This window comes from Protopterus annectens, chromosome 2.part0, assembly GCF_019279795.1.
Source record: "Protopterus annectens isolate FY-2018-M chromosome 2.part0, PAN1.0, whole genome shotgun sequence".
NCBI classification, from domain to species: Eukaryota; Metazoa; Chordata; order Ceratodontiformes; family Protopteridae; genus Protopterus; species Protopterus annectens.
In genome coordinates, this window is record NC_056728.1 from 211,478,712 (window position 1) to 211,495,248 (window position 16,537).

General features: G+C 34.5%; 1 protein-coding gene across 1 annotated transcript in view; it reads right to left on the minus strand.

The window, feature by feature from the left end:
• LOC122792718 (putative thiamine transporter SLC35F3) overlaps positions 1 to 16,537 on the minus strand; it is a 780,977-nt gene that overhangs the window by 337,688 nt on the left and 426,752 nt on the right. Inside the window, exon 4 of the mRNA XM_044060302.1 lies at positions 16,013 to 16,205. Within this exon, the coding sequence (XP_043916237.1) occupies positions 16,013 to 16,205 (193 nt within the window). The remainder of the gene's footprint in view (positions 1 to 16,012; positions 16,206 to 16,537) is intronic.

Sequence of the window (16,537 nt, forward strand, 5' to 3'; positions counted from 1 at the left end):
GCTTGGCCATCCACACCAAAGGAACTGGCTCATGGATAGAACCCACACAGTGAGAGTTGCAGGCTCTAGGTCCGACTCTAACCGGTTACAAGTGGTGTCCCCCAGGGCTCAGTCCTAGGACCCCTCCTGTTTGGTATATACTTCTCAGAGGTACAGGCAAGCACAGGAGGATTATGGCTGATCAAGTTCACAGACTGCAAACTAGGGTCCATAATTGATTCTCTGGCTGATACAGATACCCTCCAGAAGGGTCTCACTGAGATGGATAACTGGTGTCAAAATCATGGCTTCAAGCTAAATGCCAAAAAGTGCATAGTCATCCCCTTTGGAAAAAATAAAAGTACCCACGAACTACCACATAGGTGGTAGTCCCCTAAACACAGAAAATGTAATAAGGGATCTGGGGACCCAAGTAGATAGTAATCTCTCCTTTGATAATCATATTGCCAAGGTGGTTAGAAAATCCTATGTGGCCCACCTAATCACAAAAAGGTTCACATCTAGAACAAGAGAGGTTATTGTGCCTCTCTACTCATACCTCATTAGACCAATCATAGAATACAATGCCCCATTTGGGATGTACCTTACAAGACACCTGCAACAGCTGGAAAGACCACAAAAGTACCTCACTAAGAGGATTACTGGCCTCCAACAGATGCCCTATGCAGCCCGACTCAAACTCCAGCTGTACTTGGTTGCATACCGCTTACTCAGAGGCGATCTCTGCCTGACATACAAGGCCATGTCCAACCCAGAATTGATGGACATGCTCCACCTAAAAAAAAACAAATCCTGGAGAGCCACACGCTCTAGAGATATAAACCTCACCACAACGATAAATAGGACATGCTGGAGGGATAGATTCCTGTCCCAGAGACTCCCCATGCTTTGGAACAGGATTCAAATATACATCAGGCAGAGCCCCTCATTAACACTCTTCAAGAGAAACCTTGACGGGTGGATGGGAAACAGAAAATTTACCCCAGGGATCACTGCAGTGGCTCTACTGGAAAGTGGCACAGGGAACTAATGGCTCTGCTGGACAGATGCACAGGGAACTAATCTAAGGGGGTGGCGAAAGCCAACACATTCTGGCTAGGCTTTTAAATGCCCTTGGGCAGATAGCCTAGTACTTACCTATGAACCTATGAACCTATGAACATCTCCTTTTCTTTCTTTTCTTACTTCTCCTTCATTTATTTCCCTTAAATGTAATCTTGCTTTTAATCTTTATTTCGCCTGTCTCCCATGTTCAATCCACTTATTACTTCTAACAAACACTTATTTGTCACTCTCACTTCCCTTTCTCTCTGACATTTGGTTTATGAGTGAGTAATAAACTTTCGCACTTATAACATGTCAGTACATTTTACTGCTAAATGATATTGTACTTATCCAAAAATAAACAAAAAACAATGGAAAAAAAATCACTTGAATCACTTTAATAAAATAATAAAACAATAAAACAACTTCAGTAAGTGCATTCATCTGAGTTAAGACTTCTTCAGACTGAAGTATTCAATACAATGAGCCATATTTAAATCATTAGAAAATCACGACAACCAATTAATGTTTTAAACCTTTACGTTTCAAATACATAATAACATTGTCTCTATAATTTAGACCAGGGAGGTAGCAAGCATTCAGTCTCACTTGTCAGCTATACTCTAACCGTCCTAATTCTTCTTCAGGATTTAATAAACATTTCACATTTTTTAATCCATCAACCACCAGGAACTTAAAATCAATTTTACAAGACTCATACTTATAATGCCTACCCAGGGCATTCTTTTCATCTCCTATAGAAACAGCATATTTAAGTTCATAAATTCTCTTGTATAGTTCTCTGGTGGTTCTGCCTATATAAAATGACTTATATGCCACACAAAAAACACGATAAATCACAAACTTGGATTTGCAAGTGAACATTCCATTAATATTAATTTGCATTTTGTTTATAACACAATATGTTTCTTCTGTATACAAATAATTGCACATATTACAATTATAACACTTAAGCATGCCCATTTTGTCAGTTCTAACTTTAGGTATATTTAATTTAGCCTGAAAATATTTTTTAAAACTCTTAGCCTTTTTTTGAGTATATAATGGTCTGTCCTCTCTTACACTTAAGATATCTGCTTGGCCACCAAATAATTTCCAATTTTTTATTATTATTTCTTCAATGGCTCCAAAGTCCAAACTATTAACAATGGGCATCCTGACTTTATTATCATTGATAAAAACTCTACCATTTCTGGGGCAAGACCTATCTCTCTGGGCTATAATATTAGATTTGACATTATAAACTAATTTCTTCGGATACCCTCTTTTGTAAAGTTTCTCACAAAAATTATTACTTTCATTGACAAAATCTTCCTCTCTAACTGTTAAGTCACTTATTCTCAATAGCTGCCCTTTAATAATGTTTTCCTTAATCTTTTTAGGGTGCATGCTACTATAATGTACATAGGTGTTATTTTGCATCCCCTTCTTAAAAATTTTTGTAATTAACCTATCATCCTTTTTGAATATACTAACATCCAAAAAGTTGATAGTAGTAGATCTAACTCACAGGTAAATTCCAAATATGAACATATATTGTTAATATATGGTATGAACTCCCCCAAAGACTCTTCTGTCCCCCTCCAAATCAAAAACATCATCAATAAAATGATACGTAGTGATAATATTGTTCATATATTCACTTTGCAATATATGAATAGTTCCCATCCATGCATAAACAAATTAGCATAACTGGGGGCCATTGCTGCCCCCATTGCTACTCCATTAGTTTGATGGTAAAAAACATTGTTGAAAGAAAAAAAGTTATAACTAAGAATCACATCTAGTAATTCCATTAAAATGTTATAGTATTTTTAGAAAGCAATTTAGGCCTTAATAATTCTATTCTGTTTCCATGCCTTCAAAATTAGATATTACTGTATATAATGATTTTATATCCAAAGTAACCAATTAATCACTATCTAACACACTAACTTCTCCAGTCTTATTACCAAAGTCAAAACTGTGTTTAATATAAGTAGTATTGTTGGCCACTACTTTCTGTAGGTGTTTATCTACATAGACAGCCATACTCTCAGTTTTGCTGTTTAAACTAGACACAATAGGTCTAGGGGTTATTCAAATCCTTATGGATCTTAGGAATTCCAAAGATACAACTAATTCTGGGGTTATCTACAGTAAAATATTTTCTTATGGCATCTGTGATTCTCCCAGTGCAAAACCATTCTTCTATCAAAGAATTAATAAAGGAATATGATTTTTTCATTTCCCTTAAAGAAACATTTTTATAAAATTCATATCAGACAGTAATTCAAACATTTTATGTTCATACATATTTTTGTCTAAAACCATTATTGCTCCCCCTTGTCTGCTTTAAAAACTAGCAATTCATTATTCTTAATAAAATTATAAAACAATTATTTTTCTCTTACAGACATATTGTAATAAGTGTTATTAGACTTATTCTCTAAAACATCAGTTATTTGCAGTTCACAGCTGTTAAGAAACATCTCTAATTCTTTCCTCAATGGAGATGTTTCATTTTTAAATAAAAACTTAAAATCAAGTTGCCTTACATAATCTCTTAAGGCTATTTAATATCTTCATTTTGTCAGCACGCTTCGCCGGCACAAAATTCCACCCTTTCCCTAACATCAACCATTCATCAGATGACAACTTATAATCAGACAAAAATCAAAAACTGGGTTTCAGTATATGGAACTACTCATTTTGTTTAATAAAAGTAATATGTCTAGCTTAAATGACAAAATCCGCTCTGACAACAAGTTAAAAGAAACAACATCTATTGACAATTTTGAATCAAAAAATGTGTTTAATTCAAGATTAGTTAATAAAACTGAATGATGTGTTATGCAAAAGGAAAACCAAGAAATACGAAAGTGATTTTGCTGTTTATGAAGGGGGAGTGGCTTGTGCATATAGCGTGCCATCTTCAAATGACAAGGTAGCTAATGTGCAGACAGGAAATACAGAGAATGGCAGAAATGAGACAAATGCACCAAGGAGATCAGAGCATTTGTCACAAAAGCAGAGGAGCCAAAAGAAAGTTCAGCCTGAATTATTACATAGTTCTTTACCCCCTGATAATGTACATGCAGTAGTGAACATAACTCCAGCAATTGAACAAGTTAATAGGCAGGTTCAACAAGGTTTTCAGAGATTTACTGCATCCCGACCTTTTTATGTTTACCAACAGAATAACAGCCATGACAAAACTTGGGCACAAGTAACTGCTTCATCTAATAATGTTTTTTTTTCAAGAAGGGACAGCAGTCAAAAAACTGGAAGAACAATTACATTTGAAAAACATAGGTACTGTTTCCTTTAAAATAGTTAATTTGTCTGATTATAAGTTGTCATCTGATGAATGTTTGATGTTAAGTAAAGGGTGCAAGTTTGTGCTGGCAAAGCATGCTGACAAAATGGAGATATTAAATAGCCTTAGAGATTATGCAAGGCAACTTGATTTAAAAATAAAACATCTCATATAGAATGATTTTGTAAACCCAGCATATTTAATCCACCTTTGAGGAAGGAATTAGAGATGTTTCTTAACATTTGTGACCTGAAAATAATTGATGTTTTAGAGAATAAGTCTAATTACACTTATTACAATATGTCTGTAAGAGAAAAATAATTGTTTTATAATTTTATTAAGAATGATGAATTGCTAGTTTTTAAAGCAGACAATGGAGCAATAGTGGTTTTAGACAGAAATATGTATGAACATAAAATGTTTGAATTACTGTCTGAAATGCATTTTTATAAAAAAGTTTCTTTAAGAGAAATTAAAAAATCATATTCCTTTATTAATTCTTTGATAGAAGAATGGGTTTGCACTGGGAGAATCACATATGCCATACAAACATATTTTACTATAAATAACCCTAGGATTAGTTGGAACTTTGGAATTCCTAAGATCCATAAGGATTTGAATAACCCCCAAGACCTATTGTGTCTAGTTTAAACAGCAAAACTGAGAGTATGTCTATCTATGTAGATAAACACCTACAGAAGGTAGTGGCCAACAATACTACTTATATTAAAGACAGTTTTGACTTTGTTAATAAGATTAGAGAAGTTAGTGTTTTAGATAGTGATTTATTGGTTACTTTGGATATAAAATCATTATATGCAGTAATACCTAATGTTGAAGGCATGGAAACAGTAAGATTAGAATTATTAAGGTCTAAATTATTTTCTGAAAATACTTTAACCATTTTGATGAAATTACTAGATATGATTCTTAGTTATAACATTTTCTTTCAACAATGTTTTTTACCATCAAACTAATGGAGTAGCAGTGGGGGCAGCAATGCCCCCCATTTATGCTAATTTGTTTATGCATGGATGGGAACTATTCATATATTGCAAAGTGAATATATGAACAATATTATCACTATGTATCATTTTATTGATGATGTGTTTTTGATTTGGAGGGGACAGAAAAGTCTTTGGGGGAGTTCATAACATATATTAACAATATATGTTCATATTTGGAATTTACCTGTGAGTTTAGCTCTACTACTATCAACTTTTTGGATGTTAGTATATTCAAAAAGGATAAGTTAATTACAAAAATCTTTAAGAAGGAGGTGCAAAATAACACCTATGTACATTATAGTAGCATGCACCATAAAAAGATTAAGGAAAACATTATTAAAGGGCAGCTTTTGAGAATAAGTGACTTAACAGTTAGAGAAGAAGATTTTGTCAATGAAAGCAATAATTTTTGTGAGAAACTTTTCAAAATAGGGTATCCAAAGACATTAGTTTCTAATGTCAAATCTAATATTATAGCCCAGAGAGATGGGTCTTGCCCCAGAAATGGTAGAGTTTTTATCAATGATAATAGGGTTAGGATCCCCATTGTTAATACTTTGGACTCTGGAGCCATTAAAGAAATAATAATAAAAATTTGGAAATGATTTGGTGGCCAAGCAGAGATCTTAAGTGTAATAGGGGTCAGACCACCATTTACTCAAAAAAGTGCCAAGAGTTTAAAAAAATATTTTCACGCTAAATTAAATATACCTAAAGTTAGAACGGACAAAAGGAGCATGCCTAAGTGTTATAATTGTAATATGTGCAAATTATTTGTATACAGAAGAAACATATTGTGTTATAAACAAAATGTGAATTAATATTAATGGAATGTTCACTTGCAAATCCAAGTTTGTGATTTATCTTGTTTTTTTGTGTGACATGCAAGTCATTTTATGTAGACAGAGCTACCAAAGAACTATATAAGAGCATTTATGAACATAAATATGCTGTTTCTATAGGAGATGAAAAGAATGCCCTGGGTAGGCATTATAATTATGGGTCTTGTAAAATTGATTTTAAGTTCCTGGTGGTTGATGGTTTAAAAATGTGTAATGATTATTAAATCCTGAAGAAGAGTTAGGATGATTAAAGTATAGATGGCATGTGAGACTGAATGCTTGCTACCCCCTCGGTCTAAATAAATAAGAAGATTTTATTATGTATTTGAAACGTAAAGGGTTAAAACATTAATTGGTTGTCATGTGATTTTCTAATGATTTAAATATGTCTCATTGTACTGAACACTCCAGTCTGAAGAAGTCTTAACTTAGACGAAAGTGCTTACTGGAGTTGTTTTATTGTTTTATTATTTTATTAAAGTGATTCAAGTGATTTTTTTCCCATTGTTTTTGTTTATTTGGGGATTTTGTGTGGTTTTAACCTGGGTTCAGCACACTGTTATAAAACAGCTGATATTGTATTTATCTTGTTTTACTGATGTTATATGTGTATTATTCAACATGTCATATGAATATTAATATCTGTATTAATCTATTCCTTTACTGTATATTGTAATACAATGTCATTTTTCATCTCTGTGTATCTATTTTCTATTCTTTTATTTATGGAACTGTTCTCCCTGGGCCTCCACTGAAAATGGATAACATTTTCTAGTCACACTTTCCTGATAAACAAATGTCAATAAATAACTAACTAAATAAATACATTTGGTAACTGTGTCAAAAATTCTATTTCCATACTTAACAAAACCTGTCAAAATGTGGCTCAGAACTTACTTTCATTTTTGTAGTATAACAAAACTATTTATGCTGTTCTCAACTTTCCCTTAGACAGTAATTAAGGTAACTGAAGCATCTCATGCAGAAACTGTCAGTTTGCACAAAATCTTTTTCTCCATACCAGTTCATTTTCAGTCTTACCTTCCTGGCCATATATTTCCAACCACAATTGCAATAAAAGAGATAAAGGAAGTCATCCCCATTTTTTTATTTTTAGTGTTAATTACATTTATTACATTTCATCTTTCATCTTCCTTTGAGAGCTTGTTACACACTACAAGGCCTTGTATTTTTCATATGAAAAAAAATGTTCCTCTTTCAACTCTTACCAGTGATCATATTTAATTATTTTGCCTCATATACCAGTGGAGAACTTTAAGGCATATCAGAGTTTGGGAGGCTTTAGAGAGAGAAAGAGAGAGAGAGAGAGTCGGTGTTGCTTTATTCCCACCTGGGTGCCTATTTTTAGCTATTCAGTTCTATATATCTGCATATTCATCAAGGTAACTAAGTCAGATAAAGGGCAATATTTCTGGGAAAAAAATTCTGGAATTACCAATAAAGTTAAACTCTTCTGGAAAGGAATAAAACACTGTACATAATCCATCACTAGCACCTCACTTTCTGCCCCATCTTCCCTAACCAACAACAGCTCAAGTGTTGTTGAAGGGTACAAACCTTTTATTAAATCTTTAAGTCTGACTAGATAATTTTAACTTCCACAACTCAACTTCCCTTGAAGTACAAAAGGAGTGCACAACACATTTCTACCAATTAGTTGAGTGGACAGCCACATTCTACTTCTGCCAAACTTCTGCAAAGAAAACAAAAAACTTTTACAAAACCTAGACTCCATTTCAGCCAAATTCATTGCAAAAACTCTTATCCACATTTTAATCTTTCACTTACATCAGGTATTGTTACACCTCATTCAAACATTATGTTACTATTCCCTTTCGAGAAGTCCCTTCTACCAAAGAGTTTAAAGACTTCTCACCAATTTCAAACCTCTGCTCCATTAAAAAAAATGGACAGCTACTATATAAATAATTACTTAAGCACATTAATAGCTATTGCCTATTCTCAGATCACCAACAGAGATTTTCTAGTGCCTTTAGCACCCCCTACTGCACTGTTCTGCAACCAATAACATTTATTGTAATATGAATGTTGGACTTATTATGATAGGATATAACTCATGGCTTTGAGACTGTCAGCCATGAAATACTGTTGCAAAAACTGACAAGGCTTATCTTTGGTGAAAATATCATCATATGGTCTAAAAAATATCTTTAAACTGTACTCAGATAACCAACCAAGGATCTTTTCTAGGCCCCCTTCTTTCCTATTTCTCAGTGATACAACACAGGATTAATCATCTCTTAATTTTTCACTTTATGCTGAGGACGTATTACTTTTAAAAGACAATAAATCTCATATAGGCCTTCATTCTCAACTTCAAACTAGCTTCTGTAAATCATAAGTATGGAAAAACACCAATAATCTGCTTTTCAGCTGAACAAAAACAAATGTGCTAATTTTTCCTACCCCCCCCCCCCCACACCAAAAACATCACAGACTTGACATTCATTCTTTTAAAAGACACATTGGTCAATATTATCCCTAATGTTTCAGAATATAAATTCTTAAGCTTAACCCTTGACCAATCTCTCTCTTTCACAACCCACAGCTTTTACATGATTAAGATCTGGGGCCTGGAATCTTCTCTCTTCTAAAATTAAATCAATTTCAACATTAAAGGAATTCAAAACAAGATTATGAAAGCATCTCATTAATGAAATCATCTGGAAGTACTATAGGGACAATTAGACAAGGTAGAGGAAACCAGTGCTGAAAACCACCAACATCTAAAAACTAGTACATCACCACACCAGCACTGCAGAAAGACCAGCCTGGATCTGGGTAAAAAAGCTTAAATGAGACACGATAAAAATGTCATTAATGCTTTAACTTAATCACCGCGTTTTCATCTGACACCGGACTTCATCATAAGTAAGAAAATACATAGGAAATAACATGGTATATATACCCTCAAGTCCATGATTGAATTCAAACGTAATTGAATCACACCTTAAATCGGTTAAACCCTACTATGTTGTAAAACAGTAAATATAAACAAGAAAAACATCTATACTTTAATTTGCATAAATATAAATGTAAAAAACTATTGTTAAAACCTAATAAATGAACAAATAAATAAATAAATAGTAAGCCATAGGAATCCAACCCATACAAATCTAATAAATTCATAAACCTTGTATAAAATGTATTGATGTAGAAATAACAACAAATGAAATGTATAGAAAATCTAAATCCTAACCGTGTTATTTCCTATGTATTTTCTTACATCTGATGAAGTCCAATGTCGGACAAAAGAGCAGTGATTAAGTTAAGGCGTTAATGTTGTTTCTATCGTGTCTCAATACAGTTTTTTTACCCAAATCTAAGGCTAGTCTTTCCACAGTGCTGGTGTGGCGATTTACTAGTTTTTACATGTTGGTGGTTTTCAGAACTGGTTTTGTCGACCTTCTTTGGTTATTGGTGATCGTATGGAGGATTTGGATGGATTAGCAAGTGGTCCAGGTGCAGACTATGGTCGAAATGGTGATGTTGGTGAGTTGCAGAAAATGGCTGGGCAACTCACCCAACTTTTGGATTTATTGACCCGAGTTTGTTCTGTTTTGGCTAATTCAGCATCTACGGTTTCCATGACTTGTAAACAGGAAGTGATGATATTGAGGGGCCGTGGAGGTCATGGGAAGAGAGTGGAAATGGTGGAGAATGCTGATGGGGGTGTTTTACAACAAAATTCAGTGGACTGGCCCAGCTCGAGTCTTAATGGAGTGCCTAATATTTTTTCTTGCTCTAATGGTGATCAGATGGGTAGCAGTTATGAGAGGATCGTTGAAAATGACATTTCTTCTAAAGAACAACTGACAAAAAGACAAGGTGACTGTTCTGCTTTTGGAACCAATGATGTTAATTATAACAGTGATAGTAATGACCTGGGGGGTTGGTTGACAAAGAAAATTTCTTTTGGTGCTTTTGAACAGTGCCCAGTCGTTAATAGATGCCCAGATACATATGAAAATATTGTTAAGAAGCTACATGACCACATGATTAAATATAGAACACTGAGCCTTGATAATTCCTATTTGAAAGAGTGCATTCATAGGGGAATTGTTCCTAAAGGTCTTAAGGTTTATAAATATTCTAATAATGTGCAAGAAGGGACTGAGTTTCACAAAAAAATTGTTAAAAATATGTGATGCATGTAGCATGGAAATTATGAGCGCCATTATTAAACAAAATGAGAAGGACATGGCCATAATTTTTGAGGCTATTGAATGCATTCATAAATATTTTTAAATGATTTGATGTTTACCATTGAACATGAGAAAGAAAAGTACTTCAATATTAGGACAAAATAGATGGCAAATGTAGGATTTTAATTAATAGGAGATGGAGGAAACTTAAAAGGAATAGGGCTGGATAAGATGAAAATCATAGCTATCCCAGACCACACAGTTCTTAGTTTTCCCGGGCAAGTCAGCCAAGCCAATATGAGAATAATGGGGGGGGGGGTTTATTACTGATAACAGGATAGGGATAATGGCAAATCCCTGCCTACACACATAGCATTTCTTAATTCTTTTGTATCAAACAGCTTTCATTACATTTTGATTACTTTTGCTGTTACTCTTTAACATTAGCATCCATGTAATACCTTGCTAAATCTATTGTTCCCTGAACTATTCACTTCAACTATATAAATTGATATAATGAAAAAGGAAAAGCCCTGTTTGCTGAGTGATGGAACAAACACAAAAGTCCAATGTAAAAGAAAAAATGTTCCAAACACTAAAACCAAGGAGAAGCCAAAATGCAATAAAAATTCAAGTAAGAATCCAAATAAAGTTCCACAGAAACCTTTATTGCATAGGTAAGCGCTTTCGCAACTTCTCCTGGTTGCTTCCTCAGACCGAAACAAACATGCTTAAAAACAATCCCCTTTTTATAATACACATCACACAAGACCCACCAATCCCCGTGGAGAATACAAGATTCCAATGCTTTGTGGTGGGGATTTAAGTAACAGAACTAAACAGAAAGAACTTAGATGGATTTTGATACTGGCTGCACATAAATCACCGGGGCTGAATGATTATATATCCCTTAAACCTGTTCTGAAGAACAGGAAACTTAGGAAGAAAGTAGCATGAAGCAATCTGCTGTGCTCTGGAACTAGAGTTATGTTTCAAATAGGACATGCAAGCATGCTTCACAGTGCTTTTAGGCTTTTTACACACATTTTTATATATTTTTATACACACTTTTTATGTGTTTTTTTATATGTATTTCTACATGTATTTTTATATGCATTTTCTACATATATGTTTTTATCTGATTTAAAAGAGTGTGTGTCTCTTTGAATCTGGAAAGCATTGGAGTCTTGTATTCTCCATGGGGATTGGTGGGTCTTGTGTGATGTGTATTATAAAAAGGGGATTGTTTTTAAGCATGTTTGTTTTGGTCTGAGGAAGCAACCAGGAGAGGTTGTGAAAGCGCTTACCTATGCAATAAAGGTTTCTGTGGAACTTTATTTGGATTCTTACTTGGATTTTTATTGGATTTTGGCTTCTCCTTGGTTTTAGTGTATGGAACATTTTTTCTTTTATATAAATTGATATGCCCATTGTTATTTTTGTTTGCTGATCTGTTCAATGTCATTTTATATAATAATCTATTATATCAGTGTATTTACTTTGCTCTGCTGAGCTAGGTATACTTTCAGCCATTGCGTTTACATACAGATGTGTTCTGGGCTTCTTATGTCATGGGCATGATAAGAGATTTATGTGAGGACAAATTATATGTGCGGTGTATACCCAGGTTTATCTGACACTCATGCATTCAGTGTCGTGTCATTAGATAAAACAACTAACACTACCATCAGTGCTTTTGTCAAGGTATACAAAGTTTTTATTCTCACATTAATTACTGTAATAAATGAATTATTGTATGTGTGTTCTAAATTTTGTATGCACTATAATTCGCTAATCCTGCCTTTGCCTTGTCACAAGACAATAAAAAATCCACAAATTTGTTACCCTTTAGCACTAAAATGCATCTATGTACCTACAGCAATAAAATTCCCCTCAGAATTAATAGTGACATTTACCAAAGTGCAACAAATAGCTGCATGTATGGTTAATTTTCTTAAAATAGACTCGTAATATAAATCTTTGAAGAAGCATGGCTAAGGATAAGATTGAATGTCTAAATCTCAACTCTGAAAGCCCAAACTGCAGAACACGTAAAGGAAGTAAATATTAGAATTGTTGTAGAGGACCATACTATTTGCAGTCCCCTAAAATAATGAATGTCAGTATGCAGTGCTAGGAACAGTGGAGTATTAAATTATACCTTGCTATAAATGTCGATGCTCACATTTCACAATTCTAGTCTTGAAAGTCTGACACACATTTCTGACCCACATCATTTTTATTACTAGCTTTTAAAATGATATAACAAAACTAAGTCAATGTAAATACTTTGAATACTATAACTCATTTTTAATAGAATATCTTAAAATTAAATTAAATGTGGCCAAGTACTCATTCAAGTTTACTCTATGGTTTTCTTGTTTATTTGTACCTACCAACACCTAATTCAGTAATTAGCTTTCAACCCATCTCCATCCTTGAAGCTCTAGCATCCTTCAAACTGTGATGGCATCCTACAAACTGTGATGGCATCCTACAAACTGTGAGGGCATCCTACAAACTGTGAGGGCATCCTTCAAACTGTGAGGGCATCCTTCAAACTGGGATGGCATCCTACAAACTGGGATGGCATCCTTCAAACTGGGATGGCATCCTTCAAACTGTGATAGCATCCTACAAACTGGGATGGCATCCTACAAACTGGGATGGCATCCTACAAACTGGGATGGCATCCTTCAAACTGTGATGGCATCCTTCAAACTGTGATGGCATCCTACAAACTGTGATGGCATCCTACAAACTGTGATGGCATCCTTCAAACTGTGAGGGCATCCTACAAACTATGAAGGCATCCTACAAACTATGAAGGCATCCTTCAAACTGTGATGGCATCCTTCAAACTGTGATGGCATCCTACAAACTGTGATGGCATCCTACAAACTGTGATGGCATCCTTCAAACTGTGATGACATCCTTCAAACTGTGATGGCATCCAACAAATTGTAATGGCATCTAACAAATTATTATAGCATCTAACAAAGTGTGATAGCATCTAACAAACTAAAGATAAAAGGGAACAAAGGCCATATTACAGGACCACTCCAAGCCCTTTGACCTTGTCAGTCACTAACTACTTGAAATCACCTCTCGATTGCTATGATTTAGGTATATCACTACGACTTTTTATCTTCAAATGAATTCTTGCTCTTTAGAATTTTTGACTTTCTTCATAATCTTACATGTGTTTTAGGGTACCTAGGTTTTTCAGTAACAGAAACAATCATATATAAAGATTGAGTACCACTTACATTATGGGGTGTTTTATTTGAAGGATTTCTATACTGAAAAATAATAAAGTGCTCCTCTTTCTGGCCTGCTACTATGAATTTTAAAGACCCATGGTATGACTTTTAATTTTAAGAGGTTAAGAGATGATCAACTTAAGCTTAAAGCTGGAGTCAGTGAATTAACTCATTCTCTGGCTTTCTGCTCTATAGAAATGTCAAAACTGGCCACAACTCTGCTTCTTCATCCTATTTGCTAAAGGAATTTCCCAAGACTCAGTTTTAGTTACATTTCTCATCTGTCTCTCGGTTCAGCAAGTCCCTTTTGACCTCACTGCCTGACATTGGAATTATCCTTTATGATGATGACATGCCAGCCATTCATTCTTTTATTCCATCCTTCCTTTCCACATTTGTTCCTTCTTTAGTTCATTTACTCAGTTGTTCATCATGTTTGTGGAGAACGTAGAGCATGTCCTATAGCACTCAAATGGTGTACAGAATAGAAACAGGTTCTGAACATGGTGTTACTCCCTCATAGGATGCACACATTCATTCTTACATGACACCCTTACATGCAAATGCCAATTCACCTATAGCACATGTTTGGGTTGTGGGAGGAAACCAGACCTCCCTACCAAAAATGTATGAAAAAACAGGGAGGACATGCAGACTCTGCACGAAAAGTGCTCCAGCTAAAAACCATTCTTGTAAATATTATTAAAGGACAACTTTAATGTGAGCCCTCAAACTTGTCATCTGTCTCAACATCCATGGCTTTGGAATTAACATCAAAAAAGAAAAAACTCAGATGATGCAACTTAGAACAAATGCCCAGCTAAGAACTTTCCTGAAGAATTAAGCCACCATACACCCCTCCAGCCAAAGGTAAGAATGCACCTTCACTTCAGATATTTCAGTTTTTGGCTTGACCAAACATTTTTCTTTAACCATCCAATATTAAAAATAAATATGTTATTGTTCTTGGACTGAAGCATGTCTAAATGTCTAAATGTCTATTCTCAGAAAACAGATTGGATACTGAAAAAGAATCCATATAGCTTAAATTTTCATTTCTCTTGATACCTTCTGCCTCACTAAAATATCATTTCTGTAAATGCACACAATTCTATATTAACTGCTGCAAAAATTAAAAGATTATACACAAAGTACTTGTAAAAACTCTTTGAAACGAACTAGTCAAAAAAAATAATTGAAACATTTTTGCAACCTCTCCTGTACCTGCTACACCCCCTGCTATACACACATACACACACACACACACACACATTATATATATATATATATATATATATATATATATATATATATATATATATATATATTTATACCAACTCTGAAATCACACAACAGTGAGAAAAGGGAAATTACCATGCCACCATCTTGCACATGGACACACCAACAATTTGCAGTCCTTATACATTTGATTTGTTTAGTGTTTGGACTCTAAACGTTCAAACACATGAATGATACCCCTAGTTCTACCACCCTCACATGAACATCTCTATTCAGTCCTCAAAAAGCAGCCAATTAGATGCACATCAAAAACTGTGCCAACATCTTCTTTGGTCCTTTGTGTTCTGACAATGTACTAAACTAAATACCCTCCTCTACTAACTAGCAGGACAACCCTCACATTACCAGCTAAGGTCCCATGTATCAGTGCTCCTCCATAAACCATATAATAAATTCAACTATTATAATTACGCCTCCTCAGTTTTATATCCAAAATGTGGGACTGCCTATCAAGCTCACTGAGAAGTCTGCACAATTTTAAGCAATGTCATGAATCAGTAATAAGATTCCTTCATGACAGAGCCATCTGCCAGTTTTGCAGATATTCTGCAGTTAACCAGATAAGCTTGGCTCATCACTCCCTGCACATCCAGTTCATATCATAGAGTTAGAGATATTCTAGCAGCTCACATAGCTTGTAGTTATGTATAAAAATATGTTATTTGGATGAAAGTCTAATAAACTGTATATTAGCATTGTACTTCAATATGCTGTTGTTTGAAAGTTCCTGTCCGTGAAACAAATGCTTCTTGATCTGACTTTATAACTAAAAGTGAACTGTATCTTGTAAAACTACTTAATTTCATTGCTGGTATTTTATCTTTGTACTTTGCATCAGGGCAGTGCCTCAGACTGACATATGTGCATCATTATATTATCTCACTCTATAAAAAATGAATTAAATAAAATTAATAAAATACCCCTAGAGGATTCATAGTACTTATGTATGTATGTATGTAAGAAAAATCTTTAACAGATTTCAAAGTTTTTTTAGCAAGAAAATGAAAGGGTAAATGAAAAATAGACAAAATATTTCATTTTGCTTACTTACTGAGCAGGAAACCAGCCAATCCACAGAGATGCTCCCATGGAATGTCATATGCAGAAGACCAATATTCTACTTTGGTAACATACAGAATAACGGGAATCCACAGCAGAAAGAGGGCATTGAAAACCCCTAGAGCTGACAGGAAGACTGATGTTTCACCAGATTTTATTTCTCTCATTAATAATTTGAATAACACCTGGAAAAGGAAAAAAATGTTTCACATTAAGTTCTTCCATGCAAACTATAGCAGCATACTGTTAGCAAACTGACTGTCTCTGGAGATGGGCGTAGGAGTAGGTAGCCATAAAGCATCCTTTAGAGATGGGATTATAGATAGATAGGTAGTTAGGTAAGTAAGTATGGTGCATTTGCTGGAGACAGGAATATAGGTAAGAAGGTATGGAGCATCCTCAAGAGACAAGACTATAGGTAGGTAGGTATGTACGGAACATCCTCTGGAGATGGAAATATAGGTAGCTGGGTACAGATCATCCTCTGAAGATGAGAGTAGAAGTAGGTAGATATAAA